Source organism: Salvia hispanica, chromosome 2, assembly GCF_023119035.1.
Source record: "Salvia hispanica cultivar TCC Black 2014 chromosome 2, UniMelb_Shisp_WGS_1.0, whole genome shotgun sequence".
Taxonomy (NCBI): Eukaryota; Viridiplantae; Streptophyta; class Magnoliopsida; order Lamiales; family Lamiaceae; genus Salvia; species Salvia hispanica.
Window position 1 is genome coordinate 22,509,420 of NC_062966.1, and position 17,272 is coordinate 22,526,691.

The 17,272-nt window shown below is 29.9% G+C and overlaps 1 protein-coding gene across 1 annotated transcript in view; it reads left to right on the forward strand.

Moving 5' to 3' along the window:
* Positions 1-1,232, forward strand: part of LOC125204464 — a 12,221-nt gene extending 10,989 nt beyond the window's left edge. The window contains exon 3 of the mRNA XM_048103129.1: positions 998-1,232. Coding sequence (XP_047959086.1) covers positions 998-1,111 — 114 coding nt within the window. The 3' untranslated portion in view covers positions 1,112-1,232. The remainder of the gene's footprint in view (positions 1-997) is intronic.
* Positions 1,233-17,272: the final 16,040 nt, after the last annotated feature.

A 17,272-nucleotide genomic window follows, 5' to 3' on the forward strand; every position in this document is an offset into this window, starting at 1 on the left:
GAATTAACTAGAATTGTCAAATATCCCAACCATGTCTTCGTCGCGAAGTTCTCTCTATCCTGAAATTTATCAAACAAATCCAAAATCCAACTCTCAATTCATCCCCAAAAATTCATCCTCATCCACCAAACTTAGTAGCTCGATGAGGAGACGCAGCCTGAATAGCTGCTCTGAAATTGCAGGATCTCAACGCGCCGCCGCAGACAAATTCCAACGCCGAAACCACCGCTGATTTCGCCTTCACCGGTGCCTTCTTCAGCTTCCGACTCCTCAGCAGCTTCTCGCCATCGGAATAGCCTAATTTGTAAGTATGCAGAAAAAATTCGCCTCTTTCTCTCCCGATCGAGGCGGTAGCTCCATGAAGTCATTAGATTCTGGCCGCTCCGCCGCGTCGAGAAGATTCTCCAGCCTCCGCCGCCGCTTCTCGTTCCAGATTCTATCCTGCCGCCGCTTCTCCAACCATGTCAGAATATCTCACAGTATTGCCGCTCATAACCTTCAAATACTTGACTCATCCTTTAACTCCTCATCAATCTCCTGCAATCCTCAACAACAATTCTCAATTCTAAAATTAATTAAATAATCCTAAACACTACAGATTCTCATTTCTCAAATTTTATTCGTCGCCAGAGATCCGATCAAATTTTAAACTACCAGCCGATTCTAGTTTCTTAAAATCATACACCATACTCATTCCGTCAACACCGGTATCTACCAATCCAAATAGATATTAAAGCACTGATTCGATAAACAGAAGCTATTAATCACCGGAATTCAATGAAATTCGAGAATGTGAATTGTGAAATGAGGAGAGCTTGAATTTTGATCAATTGATACGATTTTTACCTTCAATTGCTCAGATCGGCGCCGGAAATTAACAGGCAATGATCGGAGAATGCACTCTGGAATGATCGGAGAACGCACTCTGTCCGATTTCGCGCATGATTTGCTAGCGCCACTTATCGGCCTCCGCCAGATCGCGGCACTCCGATGCCAGGTAAGGGCGGCGCTGCTTAGGCGGCTTCTTCTCCTCTTTCATGGTGATGAAACGATTCAGGATGGACTGCGCTTTCTATTCGTTGCCATGGCGGAAAAATTGGGGAGGAATTAGGATTTTTGGTGGAAGGAGTTGTGTGTGGGAGATTGGGAATTGCGGTTATATTGTTTAAATTACCATTTTGTCCTTTCATAATTAATTAATCTAAAACTATTTTCCAAGTGGCAAATTTTGGACCACCCATTTAATAAAAATAAGTGGCTGAAAATGAATCTCAATTCTCAATTAAGCTAAAAGTTCTCAATTGATCACAACCCTATATATATATATATATATATATATATATATATATATATTATTAAATATAGGTTTCAGCAAAATTTGTATGAATTGTTTCCTCTCAACAAAATTTATATGAATCATTTCCTTTTATAGTTTTCTCCTTTTGCCGTTCTATAAGTCTATAATCTGAAATCTGGTTATCTAGAACTAGGTATATTTCAAAACTAAATATAATTCAATTGATTTTTCTACATATGTTGTTTCTTTGTTCGGCGGCAATAATTATGTAAATTGAGGCCTAAATAATCATATTTCAAGCTCTAAATCGGTACACATAAAATTCAAAGGAGGAGAAAGAAGATAAACTTATGTAATTCAATGGCTATGGTGGTTCTGTCGTTGGAATTCTTTAACCCCAATTCTTTATTTGATGTGTATGTGTTAATAGTTTTATACTATTTTTATTAATTATTGTTCGTAATTGAAACTTTTTAGATTTGAGCAGATTGTATATTTTGGTTACTCTTTATTGTTTTAGTTGTGAAGTATATATAATATGAACTTTATCCTTTTTGTATATAATTTATATTTTGCTATTCTTAGTATAGAAATATCAAATATTTTTCAATAGTTTATTTATTAGTTAAGTTGTCATTGATCTTACCTGTTGCCACTGCATCAGTAGAAAGAGCATTTTCAGCAATGAAGATCATAAAGACTTCTCTACGTAATAGCATGGGAGACCAACTATTGAATGATTGCTTAGTTCCTTACATCGAAAAAGATGTGTTCGTTAAAGTTAATTACTAATAAAACTATTATGCACCGATTTTAGAAGATGAAGAATAGAAGACAAATGTTATGACGTGATTACATTTAACTTTTACATTTTAAACCTTATAATTTAATTTATTACTCCCCCCGTCCCGCTTAAGATGACACGTTTTCCTTTTTAGTTTGTCACAACTAAGATGACACATTTTCTATTTTGGAAACATTCTCTCTCCAATTAATACACCCAACAACTTTTTCTCACTTCTATTAAATTATTCATCTTTCTTTCTCTCTCTATTTTAATACTTACACCCACCTTTTCTCTCTCCAATTAAACACTTTAATCAATAACTTCTAAAATCTCGTGCCGGCTAGGGAATGTGTCATCTTAGCCGGGACGGAGGGAGTTTTTTTTTTTTTAAGTTTAATTTTGGACCCCCATGATAAAATTCCTGGCTCCGCCACTGTAAGCAGCCCCGTACCTTTCCCCTCCCCTCTCCTTTAGACACCACAAATTCACTCAAAATCAAGGAGTGCAGCAAGGAAATGGGAGGAGCAAGAAGGCGAGGAAAGGCAGCGGCGAAGCGGGGGAACAGCCGCGAACCAAGAGGATTCATCGAGTGAGGTAATTACCTCAACACCCAACACCCACTTCGCATCATATAGAGCGGCCACAATGAGTAGTCAAGAACTTAGACTTGCTATAGGAATTTTCCACAAGACTTAGCATAATTTTCTGCCAAGAATCACGACATAAAGCTTCTGCCACAAACCCAATAAATGGACTCAATAATCAAACTCTCACAAGATCAAAGCTCGGACATCACCAATAGTCAAGAATATATTTTACATAGTTTTGCTAAATAAACCCACGAATTGAGCTAAGCAATAGAAGGCAGAAAACTTAGCTTATAGAAAGATTGTCTGGCGGTGGCGCGACGGAGGCGGAGAGTTCCTACGTGACGTCGATGGAAGGCGACGAGTAGCAGGGGAGTTTTGCCGCAGGCGAAGCTGCAGCTTGACGAAGAGCCGGACGGCGAGACCGGAAGCGATTTGGCGAGCCTGCAGAGGCCGAGAAAGGGGCTGCCTCGCACGGTAACACCTCCAACGCCGGAGTACAACCACGGCGGTGACCGTTTCCTCCGGAGAAAGAGAGAAGAAACCGGAATGGTTAAGGCGCCGCTACTTCTCCGATTTCGAATTTTGGGGATTTCGAATTCGCCGAGAAATTTATGGGAGTGAAGAAGCCGCCGCTGCTTCTCTACTCTTTTGATTAAGGATTTTTAATTGTAAAGTGAATTGGGGAAGAAGTATCGATGGAGGAAGGAGTATATTGGGTTCTATTTTGTTGGGCTATGTCCCATTTAAATTAACTTTAATGGGCTGTCATGTTATTATGGGCCACAATTTAAATCAGCATATGCCTAAATGAATTAAATGGAGTATGGGATATTACTATTTAATTGTTGGGTCAGGAGGTTAATTGTTTTGGGCCAAAGTGAGTAAATGAAGTAATGGCCGATGCAAGTTGATAAAAGAAATTGATGAGATTTTAATTGTTGAGCAATGGTAGTAAAAGATTAAACAAAGAAATTCAAAGAAAAGATTTAAGAAAGGATTTTTCCTAGAATCCATATTAAATGCTCAATTAATTATTTAGATATGGAACCTCTCCGAACTTAGTAAAGTGAATGAATAAATCCTACGACTTAGTGAAGCCCGAGAAAGGACTAGAGATCCTATGAGAAGAGACTAAAGATTAGGCGCTATCCAATAGGATGCATGCATTCTTCTAAGACGAAATAGTTCAAGTACTAATTAGCGTGTCATGCTTTTATTTTCAAAGGATAAATTGCTCGAGGGCAAGTGAGGGTCAAAGCGAACAATCGAATTGAAGAATAAGCATATCAGGTGGGCTTTCTTTATCCAGCACACTAGTGTGGATATAAATCAAATACTTGCGAAATTATGAAAAATCATCTTTTCTCAAAATGGAGCTATGATTTCTTTTCAAAATTTGTTTTCATGCCATAAATGTTTTGTTTTGATGAATGAGATTGAATGTCATTGATTCTCACAGATTGTCATGGAATGGATTATCATGGATTGTCATGGAATGAATTGTCATGGATTCTCACGGATTGTCATGGATTGTCATGGAATGGATTGTCATGGATTGTCATTGGATTGTCATGGATTGTCGTGTGACCGTTGGAGCGGCACTTGATTGGAATGAATGATGAATTATGAATGATTTAAAGAACTTAGTCTAGAGACGAACTTTTAGCTCACAAAAGAACTTAGTAAGCTCGGGCCTTTTAAGAAAAACCCACGTGTGTTACTGTGATGACTTGACAACTATATAGTGTATGTTTTGTTTTCGGCATGTGTCCACTGAGTACTCCTGTACTCAGCCCTGCATGTATTTATAAATGTGCAGGTTGAACGTCAAGAGGATGGAGTGATGATCGGAGTCGATGTTATCACGTTGATCTCTCAACGATTCGTGTCTTCATACACGAAGTCGTTTAGCAAGGACTTATTCCGCTGTGCTTTTGTGCTTTTAGAATTATAGAACCTCACCATCAACTCTGATTTATTTGAGGAGATGTCTATTCTGTTTTCAAGACCGTGTAATGAAATACTTGGCTTCTATGTTATCAATTGACTTGGCTTTGTGAAATTCTCAAATTCTAGTCCTTTTCTTTTCCCCGCTTCTTTAATCCCTCTTATTAGTTGCGGTTTACCCGCTTTCGCTATCCTTAGCAAAATGCGGTCGTGACACATAGTCGTTGGGTTAGATCTGCAGTGGGCCATGGCTTCTAGGCTTGGTTGAAAATAAAATGGGCCTTGGGTTTGGATTTCTATAGATGTGCTGTTGGGTTAGTTTAGGACTTATGAATAATTTATATACTCCGCTCGTTCCTTGTTAATTGAGGCATTTTTTTAAATAGAAATTAAAAATAGTGTGGCAAGTGAATGGTGAATAAAGTAAGAGAAATGAAAAGAGAATAAAATATAAAAAAATATTTTCTTCAAAATCTTTTTGATAATATTTTTTCTCACTCATGGAAATATATATTGTACAGAAGACATAACTAAATTTTGCATCTATATAAAAAATTTTAACTATAAATTTTCCTGAAATTTATAGTGAAACATGCATAATAACTTCATCGTGTTCCATAAATATAAGGATTTTGAAGACAACATAATTTTTAATGTGAAATTGATAAAGATTGAAAGAGCGAAAAAAAATAATTACATAAAAGGAAAATAGACTAATTTTAGTAGATTGAATTAAAATAGAAAAAAGATCGAAGACTAGTTTTATGAGATAAATCTAATATGTATATATAACTATAGGTTTGTGTTAAAATGATAACCCCTCTTAAAATGACACCGTGATACCGCTTATACAGCAATATTATAAACGCTACACAATAATATTACAAACACTACACAGCAATCTATAGATTGTTGTATAGTGTGTCGGATATTGCTGGACAAGAAATATTGCTGGATAAACACCAGCAAATTGCTGACCGTCTTTTTCCAGATTTTTTTTGCCACGTGGCAGCTTATTATTCGTCCACGTGTACATATGATTGGCTAGGAATAGTGGTATGATGTTATTTTAAGGGGTGGTGGCACCCTAACATGCCCCTATAACTATAATACAAAATAAACATAGTATCACAATTAAAATTTTGATGTCAAATAAAATAAAATGTAATAGACTTATAGAGTTATACTCCCTCCGTCCCGGCTATGATGACACATTGCTTAGCCGGCACGGGATTTAAGGAATTATTGGTTAAAGTGTTTAATTGGAGAGAGAGTAAGTGTGTGTAAGTATTAAAGTAGAGAAATAAAGAAAGATGAATATTTTAATAGGAGTGAGAAAAAGCGGTTGAGTGTATTAATTGAAGAGAGAAAGTTACTAAAAAAGGAAATGTGTCATCTTAGTTGGGACAAACTAAAAAGAAAAAACGTGTCATCTTAAGTGGGACGGAGGGAGTAGTAATTCTTTCAATTTTCCGTTCATTTCATGATATTGGAAAAAGAAGCACAAGGCCCACACATTGACAAACCCACCAACTTTCGCCAAATCCGCAAAATATTACTTCCTTCGTCTCACTTAAGATACATGTTTTCCTTTTTAGTTTATCCCAACTAAGACATATTTATATTTTTGGAAACTTTATCTCTCCAATTAATACTCCCACTTTTCTCACTCTTATTAAAACAAAATGACAAATATTGAGGATAGCATCATAACAATATATGCATCGGCAAATTGCTAGAAAAATTATAAAATTTAATCAAATTATGTTTCATCCCAGTATTTTAAAAATTAGGAAGAAAAAATACAAAATTTGTCATTGTTCGCAATTATTTCACGACCAAAAAATAGGTTGCCTACACGTGATGCTTTCAATCAACTGACTTTATACATAATGGCATCTTCTAATTCACCGGCAGTGATGACTATATATAATCTCTCACCAGCCATGTCAGATATTCCATCCGTCCCATAAAAATAAACTATTTTTGACATTTTGGTGTGTCCATTAAAATTATATCAAAATTATAAATTAGATAACTTTTCTCTTTATAATAATATGGACTCCACTATTTTTTTTCTCTTTATAATAATGTGAACTATTATTTCAGAAGTATTACCTATTTGTGTGGTACAAGTGAAGTATACAATTTAACCAAAATATTTCCATAGGTGATAATTGTGAAAATGTATTCACCATTTACAGTTTTTTCCATTGACTTTTAAAGTATTAGGCGGTCCAAACTTTATGATTTTTTTCTGATAATTTGCACAATATAAAAGCGAAAAATAGACTTTTTTTACTTATGATAAAAATAAATTTACTTTAGGAACGGAACGAGTAAATGTCATTTAAATAACAAGAGCATACCATCATCAAATTTGGCACATAGATCAATTTTCACAACCAAAATTGCAGAATATTGTTTCTTTTGATTGATAGCTTCCTGCTTTTATTTGTTAATATATACTCCATCTTTAACTTTTGAAATAAGTGTGATTAAATATGGCTATAATTTTAAAGTCTTGTTCAAATATTTATTAAAGATTCATTACGACTGGATCGATCATTATTTAAGAATCAATATTAATTAATAGTTGAGTTAGTTTAGGGCTTATGAATAATTTACTCTACATTCATCACTTCATTTTTATCGTTACGAAGCTCAAAGAAATAGCAGACTACTTAATCATATCAATATTCTACAGATCAACTAAATATTTCTTGCAAAATATTTTTAACAGTAACATCTCTTTTCTTCCTATGGATATAAATTATACATAAACTGATAAACATGATTAATTAATTTTGCATTTATATAAAAATAAATTAACAATTATTTTCTTATAAAATTTATATTAAACCATGCATAAATAAAACTATGTGAGATTAAGTTCTCAATCCAAATGTTATTATATATGAGAACTAATAAAACGGAGCAAAGATATCACAGCCAAATCGTTGATAGCTCTCTAATTCTTCTCATTTATCTAATTTTCTTTAATTTCTTGGGAGTGGTGGAGATGGAAATGGAGGTTGAGGAAAATAGCGGGCACATTTTCCTCTCTCGCAATTGGTCACAGATTCATCAACCTTCGTCACATCTGAAATATAATAAGATCAACTGAATTAGCATTATATACCTCTAATTCATTACTAAATATAAGCACAAACATTGAGGATAATAATATATAATAGGGTAAATTGTCGGAAAAATAATAAAAGTTGGTTAAATTCTGACCCGCGATTCCTGAAATTTTAAAATTTAAATGAAAAATATAAAGTTTAAATTTCTTTGTAATTATCCTACACCGAAACAATTTGCTCCCTTATATGTATATGTTGTTGATATGTTTCGTTAAAACAACTCGTACTATTTTCTTTAAGGATAAATTACATCATATAGCTCAATGGTGGCAACATCCACGTATGGTTTCTCTACAATTAACACCAGACACTAGTTCAATTATAAAATTCAAACCCTGTGACTTTTTCTTAGTGGTTTTTGTATCATGGGACATACCAAACTTCGTGATTTGTTTTGGAATTTTTTCTGAGACAATAAAAAAAAAGGACTACAGTCTACAAGAATATATGTATGTACAAGATGCTAGTATTGATTAAGTGGTACATACATCACCAAATTTCATACATTGATCCTGTGCACAAAATAAATTGCAGGCCTGGTCTGAAGGATCACTACAAACATCAATACAAGCACCACAATTGTAGCTTTGCTTTGATGCATAATGAATAAATTGTGATATTCTTTTTGTAAATATTTAGTGTTCGATTGGTGATTTGTATAGGCTTATTTTCTTCATTTATATAGAGGTAAAAATAAGGTGCATTTATGTTAAAATGTTATGATTGGGATGGATAGGAGTGAATTTAATAAAAACTACTTAACTATAGTTGGGATGTATACGAATCATAAATTAGTAAATTTGTTATTAGAACTAAGTTTGCATTGAATGAAAAGGTAGGATCAAAGAAAGTCTAACTGCAAATTAAAATAATTTATTATCGATCAATCACCCTGAAGTCTCACCCTCGATATTAATATAAAATGAGTGGATTAACCAAGACCATTGATTATTATGGTTATTTTAAGTGGTTAAAGAAATATTATGTAATGATGGGATTTGTGATTAATTTACAGGGATATTTGAGGAAATTTAGAGGATACAAAATATAGGAAGTGATTCATTAATTAATACATCCGCTTTAACTAGAAATTATTTTTACCTAATATCTCAATTCAACCATATATAAGGTGTTATCATAAACTTATATTGAGAGTATTCAGAAATATCTAATTACTAGGAAAAATAATGTTGCAAGAATATATTTGTACATAATACAAGCATGATTTGATTCGAGATTAAATTTGGATCGTACATTTACAGATTTATTGGTCAAAGACTCATTGTCACTTGGATAGTTAGTTGGGTTAGATCTGCAGTGGGTCATGGCTTCTGGGCTTGGTTGAAAATAAAATGGGCCTTGAGTTTGGATTTCTGTAGATGTGTTATTGGGTTAGTTTAAGGCTTATGGATAATTTATATACTATGTATATTATTTTATAAAATAAATATTTTCTTCAAAATCTTTTTACGTAAAATTTTTTCTCCCTCATGGAAATATATATTGTATAGAAGATATAACTGAATTTTGCGTCTATATAAAATTTTTTTAGTGAAGCATGCATACTAACTTAATCTTGCTTCATAATTCATAAATTTAAGGACTTTGAGGACAACCTAATTTTTAATGTGAAATAGATAAAGATTGAGATAGACAAAAAGTGATTGAATTGCTATTAGCGGAGAATGTTGCTCAATTCATAAGAGAGAAAAACTTACATAAAATGAAAATAAACTAATTTTTATAGAATGAACTGAAATAGAAAAAGAAGACTAGTTTTATGAGATAAATATAGTATGATAAAAAATAATTTACTTTAGGAACTGAACGAGTAAAACTACATATAAATAACAAGAACATACCATTATCAAATTTGGCACATAGATCAATTTTCACAACCAGAATTGCTGAATATTGTTTCTTTTGATTGATAAATAACTTCTTTTTATTTGTCAATATATTGTAGTATATATCTTTAACTCTTAAAATGAGTGTGATTAACTATTTATTGAAAGATTCATTATGACTGGATCGATCATCATTTCTCACTTTAATTCATTATTTACTAATCAAGATTAATTAATAGTTGTGTTAGATCTGCATTTGGGTTAGTTTGAGTCTTATGAATAATTACTCTACATTCATCACTTCATTTTATCGTTATGAAGCTCAAAGAAATAGCAGACTACTTAATCATATCAATATTCTACAGATCAATTAAATATTTCTTGCAAAATATTTTTAAGAGTAACATTTCTTTTCTCCCTATTGATATAAACTATCCATAAACTGATAAACATAATTAAATTTTGCATCTAAATAAAAATAAATTAATAATTATTTCCTTATGAAATTTATGTTAAATCATGCATAATATAAAACTACGTGAGATCAAGTTCGCAATCCAAATGATATTATATATGGGAATTAATAAAAAGGAACAAAAATATCACATCCATACTGTTGATAGCTCTCTAATTCTTTTTATTTATCTAATTTTCTTTAATTTCTTGGGAGTGGAGATGGAGGTGGAGGAGTAAAGCGGCCACATTCTCCTGTCTCGCAATTGTTCACACATTCATCAACCTTCGTCACATCTGAAATATAATAAGATCAACTGAATTAGTATAATATACCTTCAATTCAACTAAATATAAGCACAAACATTGAGGATAATAATATATAATAGGGTAAATTGCAGAAAATATAATAAAATTGCAGAAAATATAAGCATAAAGTTTAAATTTGTTTGTAATTATCCTACACTGCAACAATCTACTCCCCTATATGTATATGTTGTTAGATATATATCATCAAAACAACTCGAACAATTTTCTTTAAGAATAAATTGCATCGTGTAGCTCAATGGTGGTAACATCTACGTATGATTTCTCTACACTTAAAACCAAACACTAGTTCAATAATAAAATTCCATGTGAGATGAATGCGAAAATTCCAAACCCTATGATTTTTCTGACTGATTTTTGTATCATGAGACATACCAAACTTCATTTTTTTTCGAGATAATAAAAGAAATGACTACAATTAAAGGATGGACATTAGCAAAAACATATGTATGTACAAGATGCTAGTATCAATTAAGTAGTACATACCATCACCAAATTTGACACATTGAGCCAGTGCACAATAATAATTGCATCCCTGACTTGAAGGATCATGCGTTTCATGAAGGACACATATGGCTAAACACGTTTTAACACATTCAGTCTTATCATTTTTAAAAGCACAACCAGGGATACATCGGGAAAAGCATTGCTTGAAGCTAGGTGTTGCACTTGCTTGCCCTGCAAATGCAAACATCAATACAAGCACGACAATTGTAACTTTACTTTGATACATAATGAATAAATTGTTGGATTGATGATTTGCATAGGCTTATTTTCTTCATTTATATAGAGGTAAAAATAAGGTGCATTTATGCTAAAAGTTACGATTGACTTGTAGTAGATTGGGAGGGATAGGAGTGAATTTAATAAAAGCTACTTAACTATAGTTGGAATGTATACGAATCAATTTATTATTAGTAAATTTGTTATTAGAACTAATTTTGCATTGAATGAAAAGGTAGGATCAAAGAAAGTCTAACTGCAAATTAAAATAATTTATTATCAATCACCCTGAAGTCTCATCCTCTTAATATAAAATGTGTTGATTAACCAAGACCATTGATAGTTATGGTTGTTTGAAGTGGTTAAAGGAGTCTTATGTAATGATGGGATTTGTGATTAATTTGTATGGATATTTGAGGAAATTAGTGGATACAAAATATAGGATGTGATTCATTAATTAATACATCCGCTTTAATTAGAAATTATTTTTTACCTAATATCTCAATTCAACCATAAGGTGTTATCATAAACTTATATTGAGAGATTTTGGAATAGGGAAAAGATAAATTAACAAAAATTGTGTATACAAAATACCCTTTAATTTAGTTCTATATTTTAGGATATAATTTTATGACTAATTTATCCTTATTTAATGTTCGTTATTTTTAACTATTAGTTTAGAAACATATCATTGATTTAGATTATGACTTGTTTATGGTAATACTAATTAACACACTACATAATTAAAGTACTATAATAACTTGTTTGATTTTTTTACAAAAATTTATTTCAAATTATCATACGATATAAATCATCAAATGTTGTGAAAGTAAAATAATTTAATATATGGAAAAAATAAATTAAAATAGTAAAGCATTTTTATATTTGATACGTGGACTACATGAGAAAATATTATAGCCATAATGGTTTAACATTTCTTGCAATATCTTTTTATTTTTGTGTTATTTTCCATCAATGCTATTTTTCCTTAGCTTGTTCCCTTTTTCATTATATATCCAAAAGCAGATATATGAATGCTATTTATTTTAATTTACTTTTAGCTATGAGTATTTTTATATTAAGGAAATATTAATTATTATTTCTTTCTTAATTAACATGAAGGGTGTTTGTAGTAGAAATTAAATACATATACAAGTAGTTGCATTTATTTATAATTTTTGGAATCATTCAATCATGAAATATTTCGATTCAAATTATTTTTTTAACTTATTTTTTAATATTATATCAATTTTAATTTCATTGCATGATTTTTTATATTCTGGATGTAGCGAATAAAATGAAATCGACTTAATGATAATTAATTTGTTGAATGACCGTACTCATAAGTTAAGTACATATTCTTGTATTTTTATAGTTTACAGTTTTTATTGTAGTCATTTTATAATTTACAATTTTTCGATGTGACTGACTAACGTAGCTTTAATGTATTTTTTAAGTAGTACATATTGAATTTATTTATGTTCCATGGTTTTTAAATAACGTTGAGTCATGAGAAAATTGAATTAATGATTATCGATTAGATGTGTGATAATAAAAATTAAATATATATACATGTAGTCACTTTTTAGAATTACTCAATAATAAATTAGTTGAATGAGAATGACTATTATTATTTCAATTTAATATTTATTATTATTATTATTATTATTATTATTATTATTATTATTATAATATAAGTAAACCGATTTAATTATCATTAAATGGTTGGATGATAGTACAAGAAATTAAGTAGTATATATATACTGCAGTTATTTTTATAATTTACAATTTAAGAGTTATTCGATTTGAATGATTTTATCATTTTAATTTATTTGATACTATTACATGTCAATTAGTTGGATGACAATACTAAATCAAACTATATACATGTAGTCATTTTTATAATTTATAATTATTCAAATTATTTAATACTAATATAGTTGAATGTGAATGGATATTATCGTTTTAATCAATTTTATAGTACACAAAAAACCGACATAATCACCATTAATTAGTTGGATGGGAGTACTAAGAAATTAAATATATATTACATATATAGTCATTTTTATAATTTACCGTTTTAAAATAGTTGAACAATAAAATAGTTGGATGTGAATGACTTTGTTATTATTTTATAACAAATTTAATTTTGTTTCATGGTTTTTGAGTTAAGATATTAAATATACAAAAAAATTGATTTAATCATCATAAGTAGTTTTATGATAATGTTAAGAAATTAGGTAAATATACATGTGGTTGTTTTATAATTTATTAACTTTAAAATTTACTAATAGAGTATTAATATAGTTGGATACGAGTGACTGTTATTTGTTAATATTTAGTTTTTACTATTTTATATTCATTTCATAATTTCGAGTAAAGATATACAAGACTCAAAGAAATCGATGTGATGATATTTAATTAGTTGGATGAGATACTAATTAATTAAGTATACTTACAAATAGCTATTATTATAATTTATTTATTTTTTATTACACAATGAAATAGTTTGTTTTGAATAACTATTATTTATTTTTTATTACTGATTAATAAAAATAATAATTTTCAACTAGTTGGATGGTAATGCTAAAAATTAAAATAATAGTAATATTTAATTAGTTGGATGACAATAATAAAATTTTAAATGCATTATGTGACTTTTTTTAATGACTACTAACATTTTATATGTAAATTTATTATTAGATTTTATTGCATAAGGTATTTGAGTGTTGAGAAAATAGAAGAAATTTAATATTCTTCAAATGCTTACCCAATATTTATAAAAATGTATGGTGAAGAATGTGATAAATTTATCTTTTTAGTTTTAATTTAGCTATAATTATGTAGCTTTATGATAGAATGGATTATCTTTCCTAAATGTGCAGTTATTAAACTTAGAAACTTAATCTTCCCTAAATAGTTATAAAAGGGTAAATATGTAATGTGAAATCATTGTGAATGTAAAATATCTAAAATATCCAATTTTGTATATACAATGTTTGTTAATTTATCACTACTCTTTGGAATATGGATTTCAATTTGTTGACCTTTCAAAATTTGGGATTAAATTCGTCAACTTTTCAAAGAATTTTTTCTGAATAAGGAAATTTTGCTTTTTTATATTGTTTCTCTTTCTTTTTTCTTATTATTTTTTTTCCCCAACATTTATCAACTTACCAAACCATCCATCCCAATCTTAATACACTATCGTGTTATTCGCAGGCTAATAAACTGCAAAATGGTAATGCCATCACCCAATTTGGAAGATAAAGATTAGACACAACACTCATCGGCTAACATAATATAATTGCTTATAGGTAACAACTACAGTCACTATTGACTTTGATCTTCTATGTAAAGTGTAAATGCTTGTGCTGTAGGAACAATTACTCTGAATTTTAATTTACAAATTTCTATTGACTTTCAGAATTTGATTTCAAATTTGAAATGGATACTTTGGTCAATTGATAAATGTTAGGAAGGAAATAATAAGAAAAAAAGAGAAAAAAGATTAAAAAAAAAAAAATTCTTATTCTGAAAAATTCACATGATTCGATCCCATATTTTGAAAGGTCAGTGAATTTAGTTCCAAATTTCGAAATGTCAACTAATTGAGACCCATATTCAGAAATATCTCATTATTTTTTATCTAGGCAAAATAATCTTGCAATAATATATTGGTACATAACATAAGTATGATTTTATTCGAAATTAAATTTGGATCATACATTTATAGGTTTATCCGTCAAGACTCATAGTAAGTTCGGTTAGATCTGCAGTGGGTCATTGTTCTGGGCTTGGTTGAAAATAAAATGGGCCTTGGGTTTGGATTTTTATAGATGTGTTGTTGGGTTAGTTCAAGGCTTGTGAATAATTTATATACTATGTATAATAGTATTATTTTATAAAACAAATATTTTCTTCAAAACCTTTTTAATAACATTTTATCTCCTTCATGGAAATATATATTGTACAGAAGACATAACTGAATTTTGTGTCTATATAAAAAATGTTAACTGTAATATTTTCTAAAATATTTTTAGTGAAGCATGCATAATAACTTCATCTTGCTTCATAAATATAACTTTATATAAGGACGTTTAGGACAATATAATTTTTAATGTGAAATTAATAAAGAAAAATTTGACTAGAATGTTGTTGATGGAGATAAGAAAGAAAAACTTACACAAAATGAAAGTAGACTAATTTTATAAAATGAATTAAATTAAAGTTGTATAAATTTCCGTGCTGCCTAAGGAATGGGTCATCTTCCTTGGGACAGAGGGAGTACTAGTTTTATGAGATAAATTTAGTACATATATAACTATAATACAGAAGAAACATAAGATATCACAGTTAAAATTTTGATGGCAAATAATTAAAATAAAATGTTATAGACTTGTAGCTCTATTATTCTTCCAATTTTTCGTTAATTTTCATAAGATTGGAAGAGAAGCGCCACATTTTTAAGTCGCACAAGGCTCGCACACTGATACACCCACCAACTTTCGTCACATTCGCAAAATATTAATATAAGATTAACTGAATTAGGATAATGTATTTTCTTATCAAAATAAAATGACAAATGTTGAGGATTACATCGTAACAATATATGCATTGACAAATTGCTAGAAATATTATAAAATTTAATCAAATTCTATTTCATTCAGGTATTTTTAAAATTAGGGAGAAAAAACACAAAATTTGTCATTGTTTGCATTATTTAACGACCGAATAAATAGGTTTCCTACACATGACGTTTTTCAATCAAACGACTTTATACATAATGACATCTTCTAATTCACCGACGGTGATGTCTATGTATAATCATTCACCAGCCATATCAGATATTCCATTTGTCCTATAAAACTAAAATATTTTTGTCAATTCTGCATGTCCATTAAAATTAGATTACAACTGTAAATTAGATAACTTTTCTCTTTATAACAAGGACCCCACTATTTTTCTCTTTTCTATCTTATTTTGACAATTGCATATTAAACTCTTGCATTTCAAAACTATCTATTTTTATGGGACAAGTGAACTACTCCCTCCGTTCCATAGTAGTAGAGTCATTTCATTTTGCGCACTCGTATTGAAAAAATAATTATAAATAGTTAAAATTAGCAAAAAGTAAAGTAAGAGAGAGAATATTGTAGATAAGACTCTTTTCTACATTATTATCTCTCTTGCTTTATTCTCTCTCCACTTTAAGGACTCGTTTGATAAAAAAGATGAGATATGAGAAGATATGTAAAACAAGATAAGAAATACGGGCTTCATGTCAAGATATGCAAAGATATGATTTTTTTCCGTTGTTGTTTGATAGAAAAGAAATTATCTAAATTTGTATTGTATATTAAATAACATGGCTTAACTTGACAAATTGGTGGGATACATAAACATGGTTAATGTTATAATTTTGGTAAGATTGGATAGGGCCCTTGTCTTATATTGGGCTTTGAGTTAAGTATAATTATGATATCAAACAATTAGAAATGCCCATATATAATTCATCTATCTTGGTATTACTAACTTATCAAACACGCCCTAACTATTTATTATTATTTTTCCAAAACGAGTGTAGAAAATGAAATGACTCTACTACTCTGGAAAAGAGGAAGTACAATTTAACCAAAATATTTCTGTGTGTGATAATTGCGAAAAAATATATATTCAACATTTATAGTTTTTTCCGTTGACTTTTAAAGTACAAGATAGTCCAAACTTCATAATTTTTTTGTAATTTGCACTACATAAAAATAGAAATAGACTATTTTTTTAGGACTTTATGATAAAAATGAATTTACTTTAGGAACCGGACGAGTAAAAGTAAATTTAAATAATAAGAGCATACCATCACCAAATTTGGCACATAGATCACTTTTCACAACCAAAATTGTAGAATATTGTTTCTTTTTTGAATGATACTCTCGAAATAAGTGTGATAACTTGTTCAAATATTTATTGAAAGATTCATTATGACTGGATCGGTCATTATTTCTCTCATTAATTCATTATTTAGTAATCAAGATTAATTAATAGTTGTGTTAGATCGCAGTAGGGTCTATTTTGGGCTTATGAATAATTTATTCTACACTCATCACTTCATTTTATCGTTACGAAGCTCAAAGAAATAGTAGACTACTTAATCA